This window comes from Coregonus lavaretus, assembly GCF_964263955.1.
Source record: "Coregonus lavaretus genome assembly, chromosome: 3".
Classification (NCBI taxonomy): Eukaryota; Metazoa; Chordata; class Actinopteri; order Salmoniformes; family Salmonidae; genus Coregonus; species Coregonus lavaretus.
In genome coordinates this window covers 27,774,672-27,780,919 of record NC_139990.1, presented here as the reverse complement: position 1 = coordinate 27,780,919, position 6,248 = coordinate 27,774,672, and the positions used below count along the sequence as shown (strand labels likewise).

The 6,248-nt window shown below is 43.3% G+C and overlaps 1 protein-coding gene across 2 annotated transcripts; it reads left to right on the top strand.

The window, feature by feature from the left end:
- Nucleotides 1–302: 302 nt before the first annotated feature.
- On the top strand, nt 303–5,776 carry LOC311111922 (adenylate kinase 2, mitochondrial). 2 transcript variants are annotated; one of them, XM_084154846.1, is made up of 7 exons: nt 303–484; nt 1,892–2,017; nt 2,222–2,332; nt 2,563–2,657; nt 2,992–3,064; nt 3,882–4,086; nt 5,565–5,776. In XM_084154846.1, the coding sequence occupies exons 1-7, from the start codon at nt 386–388 to the stop codon at nt 5,570–5,572; spliced, it is 717 nt and encodes a 238-aa protein (XP_084010972.1). In that variant the 5' UTR covers nt 303–385; the 3' UTR covers nt 5,573–5,776. The 2 variants fall into 2 exon arrangements, with proteins under 2 accessions (XP_084010972.1, XP_084010971.1); XM_084154845.1 differs by lacking the exon at nt 5,565–5,776 and having other exon boundaries at nt 326–484; nt 3,882–4,660.
- The last annotated feature ends 472 nt before the right edge of the window (nt 5,777–6,248 follow it).

Here is a 6,248-nt window from a genome sequence, read left to right as displayed (position 1 = left end):
TTGTCAGGAGCATGTATTGCTACAGTGTGGGCAGTATCAGAGGGAAATAGAGAGGATACGATCTAGTATGAGGGAGAAGGGGATAGAGGAAAATAGTTTAAATACTATATTGAGTAGAACGTCATTAGATATAGTTTCAAATATTTTGTTATCTTTTTTTAAGAGCAACGGGTCTGGTAGGTAGGATTTAGATTCTCCCTTTCTCTGGCCCACACTCCAGTACAGTAGGTGGCGGTAATGCACCGTAACGTTGGATGCCAACCGCCGATAAACCCCAATGAAGAAGAAGAAGAAGCAGTAAACAGACAGGAAGAAGGCGGTGACACTTCCTTTCTTGGGCGAGTTGGCGGATAAGGAAAGTGGCACAAGGACGATTAAAGTGAATATGGCCCCCAACACGCAACTGAATGAAGCGGTGTCCAACGTAAAAAAGGGAATTCGGGCAATCCTGCTCGGACCCCCTGGTGCTGGGAAAGGAACACAGGTGAGTGAATTATGCTAACTTGCTAGCTTGCTTAGGAAGTGCAGGAATGGGAGATCGCTTGGCCGACACTGCCAACTAACTTTATACACCTTGTCCTGAAGCTCATTCTGAATTGGCTTGCATAGATGGCCATCTCTGCCAGCTTTACCAAGTCGCGTGTAATGAATTGAGTAACTAGATCAGACGAATAAGGAAGTATCATAAAAGTTGTAAATAGCTTGTTAACTAGTTATGAGCGTCTGTCAAGTGGAATGTTACTATTTCCCTCTTGCCTCCCACTATCTGGTGCTGGCCAGTTTGATTGTGAACTTGCAACACCTTGGCACACAGTCAGTGTGGTACTCGTCTCTGGAGTCGCATGCCAACCGTTTGTGTGAAGGGTCCTAGAGATAAGACGGCCCTTTCAACTAACTTTCAATGTCACATTAGGTGACTGTATGCTAATCATACTCTCCAGCTGGCCAGAGCCAACTACTTTCACTTGATCTAACCATGTTCAATGAAAACGTATAGACTCTTTTGACTTCCCTGTCAATAAGCTCATTGTAGTTATTATTTAATATCTGGGGGTCTCTGGTCCAGGAGAGCAACAGGTTGTGCAAGGTTTTGTTAGAGGTAATTTTGTCAGTTGTGTTTGGGCTGGAACAAAAGCTGGAACACCCTGCAGCTTCCCACGACCATAGTTGGGGACTAATGTACTTCCTTGCAGTCCTGTATCCAGACTTCTTTCATGCCTATAGTGGCTGGATAGCTGCACAGCATAGCCTTGTAAAAAAACTCAGTGTGTACTGAATAAAAGTGTTTTATTTGTTTAAAAAAAAATTGCACAGGCTGGTAAAATTACTGTAGGGGGCTTTAAGACGCATACCTTTGGTCTGGCTTGGAAATTCCAAGTATTTAGTCAGTCTCCTGAGGGTTTGGTCTTTCTCTCAGTTGTGGAGCAACCTGAACATCACTCTGTTGAAATGTAAAAACAAAATAGCAACATGATTGTGGCCTTGAAATTACTGTACTGCACAGCATGTGCTATGGAGTTAATTATTCAACCCACTTCTTTTTACTTTTCCAAAAGTGTCCCACACCCTCCCCACACACATTCAGACATTAGTCTCATATCATGGGTGGAGGCTTTGTTGTTCAGTAGCTGAAGGGATTTTGTGCTTCGACTGTGCCAAAAACATGGATGACAGCCAGCCATTTAATATTCAGCATGACTTTAATGCTTTGAAGGGCTCCCACCTGTTGTAATAGTTTGACAGGTTGGGAGGCGTAAATGCTTTGCCATACTCTTCTCTTCAGAGTTGTCAAGTTACGATTTTTAAACATGAGACGTGACTACATAAATGCTACACTTGTTGCCCTTATAACATTAGACTTTATGCCAATACCCTCCCTCTCTCCTCCCAGGCTCCTCGGTTGGCGGAGCAATACTGCGTGTGTCATCTGGCCACGGGGGACATGCTGAGGGCCATGGTGGCGTCTGGCTCTGAGCTCGGCAAGAGGCTCAAGGAGACCATGGATGCCGGGAAACTGGTAAGATGTGTAGTGTGTTCATATGTTAGTTCTGAACATGTCTCTGTGTGCTCATTTAATAGGAATGAATCTGTTTTTGTGTCACTGGTGCTGTAGCTTAGTGGTAATCAGAGACCGGTTTACTTGGGCCTCTGTCCCAATTGTGTGTTCTCATGCATTTTGTTTCACTGCTCATCACTCGGTGAACTGTCAAATTACTCATAGGTCAGTGATGAGATGGTGGTAGAACTCATAGAAAAGAACCTGGACACGCCTCCCTGTAAGAAGGGGTTCCTATTGGATGGATTCCCCCGCACAGTGAAACAAGCAGAGATGGTGAGGATTGGTTGGCGCCTGACTCCATTTTTCTGTCAATCCCCAGAGCAAAAGTTTGTCTTGCTGTTAATCAAGCATATGCAGTGATGTAGTGGTAAAAAAAAAGATAGGTAAACTGTTACGCAACATGAAATAGGTGCGTAAACTGCGTTTACCCTCCACTATACCACTGAGCATATGAACCTGTTTCCTACCTGCTCCCATGTTTCATGACTCCCTCTCTCTCCTAGCTGGATGACTTGCTGGAGAAGCGCACAGAGAAGCTGGACTCTGTGATTGAGTTCTCTGTCGATGACTCCCTACTGGTGCGCAGGATCTGTGGCAGGTAGGACCAAATATTCTGCGGTGCCCTGTGGTCTGAGCTAGTTATTATCGACCATTTGTTGGACAAATAATGTTGCAGAGCCATACCTCCCTCATCCACAACAAACAATGCTCTGTATTGAGGACACGGCTTCATACAGAGGTAATGATGTACCTATAGTCCATTCAAATGGTGACATCAGCATGTCAAAAGGGGTTCTTTGTGTGGCCATGATGGGATATAGTGTAAGCCTTTGAAGTAGGCTCTGAAGTGGGCCAAGGGCAGTGTGGGTGGCTTTGACGGAGGACAGGAGTATTGTTGAAATGGCCCACTAACCTTCTCCTCTCCCCCTCAGACTAATTCACCAGCCTAGCGGTCGCTCCTACCACGAGGAGTTCAACCCACCCAAAGATCCCATGAAGGATGACGTAAGTATCTTGTCGATGGACGTCCCCGTTCCTGAGTCTGGATATCCTACTTCTATTGTAGATCCCAATCTGCTAACCATGGGTGTTCAAATGTGTTTCTGGGTCAACTTGCACTTCAAAAGTGTGTGTGAGTGCTCAAAGTGTTTGTGGGCAAACATACACTTTTAACAAGTGTCTCTGTTTGTAATATGAAGAAAGCAGTGGCTCATTTGCGAACAGTCTTTCACAAGTGTTGTGAAACACACTCCCTTGGCCAGGAGTTTCTCAGTGCTAGTGGCTTTGAGCGCTTGTTTCATTTGAGTCATTTAGCAGACGCGTTTATCCAGAGCGACTTACAGTAGTGAGTGCATACATTTCATACTTATTTTTCTCCATACTGGTCCCCCGTGGGAATCGAACCCACAACCCTGGCGTTGCAAGCGCAATGCTCAACCAACTGAGCCACATGGGACCGTTTCAGATGCTCAGCACAGAGATGGCTTTCAAAACACATGCAAGAGGGGCTACATCTCTGTGGTGTACCCAGAGAGGTAGCTCAGTCCTACTGGCTTGGAAAACCTTCACAAGCCCTTCTGTGATCATCATAGATCCGACAGGACTGGATTAGGAGATAATTTAATATGGCAGAAGATGCATTTGCCCAACTTGAGTGCTAGGGGGAGCCATCACCATATTTCCTACACCTATCCAATTCTTTCAGATCTTTGAACTCTTTAAGGTGTAGGGAGGAAGGGGGGAAAAAGAACTGACAAGAGAAAGAAAACAAAATGGCCCTTTTCACTCATGACTCCTAATGTTGTTCTCTGTCCCCCATCAGGTGACAGGGGAGCCGCTGATGCGCCGCAGCGATGACAATGCGTCGACACTGGGCTCACGGCTGGAGGCCTACCACAGGCAGACGGTACCCCTGGTCAAGTACTACAGCGCCCGCGGCCTGCACAAGGCAGTCGACGCCGCCCAGTCCCCCGATGTAGTCTTCGCCTCCATCCTCGCCGCCTTCTCCTCGGCCACAGCCGCCACCTGTAAAGACCTGGTGCTCTTCGTCTAAGCTCCCTCCACCTCTCCTCACTCTCAGGACTCTCGTCCGTGCTCCTTTCGTCTAGCTTTCCAACTCTCCTCCTTAGTCTTTCCTTCACTCTCAAGACTAGTCTGTGCTCCGCTCTCCTCCCCCTCTTCGTCTCTGCTCTCCACTTTCTTCATTCTGTGGTGGGGTGTCTCTCCCTTGTACTTGAATGCTCTCCACTACTGGGACTTGAACACACTTCTCCTGGAAACTACAGAGACTTGAATAGATGGTTATAATGGAGTGTATAAGATAAGTGTAATGTCCCCTTGGGTCAGGAATACATATCAGTGGTAATCAAATACATGTTTCTTTGTCACATTCTTCGTGAACAGGTGTAAACTAACAGTGAAATGCTTACTTATGGGCCCTTCCCAACAATGCAGAGAGAAAAAATATAAATAATAACACAATAAATACACAATAAGTAATGATAACTTTGCTATATACACGTGTATATAATATGTCTATATAATGTAGCTTCATTGATGGTCCCTGTACTTGGATTAAATTGAGCAAACAGTAGGGAATGTGATTAAGAATGTATTAGTTAATCTGAATGTAATATGTCCTGTGATAGATGACAGGGATAGCTAATGCTAATGTTGTACAATGTCAGTCTACTCAGGAATTCATTATGAATCTATTGACTCTTCTACTTTGACACCTTATGTATGCATTGATGTTCTTTTGGTTAAAGAAAGTGAAAGCATGCCACTTTTCTAGAGCATAGCCACAAACCAAAAATACCTGTCATACCAATGTAGATTTAGTTCCTGTTAACCAACGACACTATTTTCTGTTCCTGTTGGTACTATTTCTATCCCACTCTGTGAATAGGCTACATGTTGACTCTTTTGACCTTTCCGTTTTTCTTTCTAGGTTTTTGTCTCCCCTCTGTAGACTCTGACTCTTCTCCTCTGAATGTGAATGCAAGATGTTCTCAGGGTAGTCAGAAAACAATAGCAGTTGTATTGTGTGAAGCTATATTGGCCATTAGGCTTGCTGTGGGAATTTTTCTAGCTTGACTAAATAATGTTAAAAGTATCAAAACAATGACACCACTGCATTGAATGTTGCTTTAGTTCCTGTAGTCCAGTTTGCTACTGGTAAATGATTGTTAATGTACTGCTAAGTCACATTGTAGTTCACTGTTCATTTAAACTTTTATGTAAAGCCTAACGGCTGACACTTTTGATTGTTTAATGTTAATGAATAACGCGTAAAGTTTTAGAAATGGATGTTGGAAGCCTAATTGCACTATAGATGGACAGGATTGTTAAGTTGAACACGCACAAGGACCCGTATATGTCTAAGGGAGCAACTTGTGTCTGTAGCTAAATGTTTTGCCTCTTGCAGCTTTGAATGACCCAAAACATTTTTGTGCACATTTCTCCTATGTTTAAATTCACCTGAGACTCTTCTTTCTTTTTTCAGCTGTTTGAATCCCTGCTTCTCCAATCCTTGCAATGGAAACAAGGGAGGGAGGGGAAGGAGGAAATGTTGTACTGTAGCACTTCATTTGGAAATCTGGTTCAGTTTAATGCAGTGCATTCTACAAGGAATAAGTGGAGCCATCTCGGAATTGACTTTGATTATATTACCCTTCTAATAAAGAAAAGAGAAGCTGTTCTACAATCATGACATCATTTTATAGCCTCCCTTTGTGCTGATTACTACTAATATAATATTGCTTGCTACTAATATAACACTCAACTGCCATTAAACCATTGAGTCATGGTTTACTTTGCATATTGGGCAGATGGCTTTATAGAACATAATAGATTTGTTTGCATTAGCCTTAGTGGCTAATGTTCATACTTTTCAAATGTGTAATAGGGCTAGAAGTTTTTCCTCATCAGGTTACCTGGTCAGGAACATTTCTGATAAAGTATTATAGACACTGAAAGATGTAATTTGAGGACATGGATCCAAGTACATTGCTCCAGCACTCAATCATATCTGTAAAGTTAGATGAAATTTATTAGGCTGCATTTCCCATATCTGATCGATTGTGGTGGGCAGGATCTTTAGGATTTGACTTCAAATGATTTATGGGAACTCTAAACAAAATAATAATGTTGAGCAAGTTCCATGTGATTTCATTCCACAGAAACAAAA

Excerpts from the sequence above, each read along its gene's own strand:
- LOC311111922 (XM_084154845.1), top strand. The coding sequence starts at position 386 with ATGGCCCCCAACACGCAACTGAATGAAGCGGTGTCCAACGTAAAAAAG. Across the intron at positions 2,333-2,562 it reads CAGTGAAACAAGCAGAGATG|CTGGATGACTTGCTGGAGAA; the intron begins GTGAGGATTGGT and ends TCTCTCTCCTAG. Across the intron at positions 2,658-2,991 it reads GTGCGCAGGATCTGTGGCAG|ACTAATTCACCAGCCTAGCG; the intron begins GTAGGACCAAAT and ends TCTCCCCCTCAG.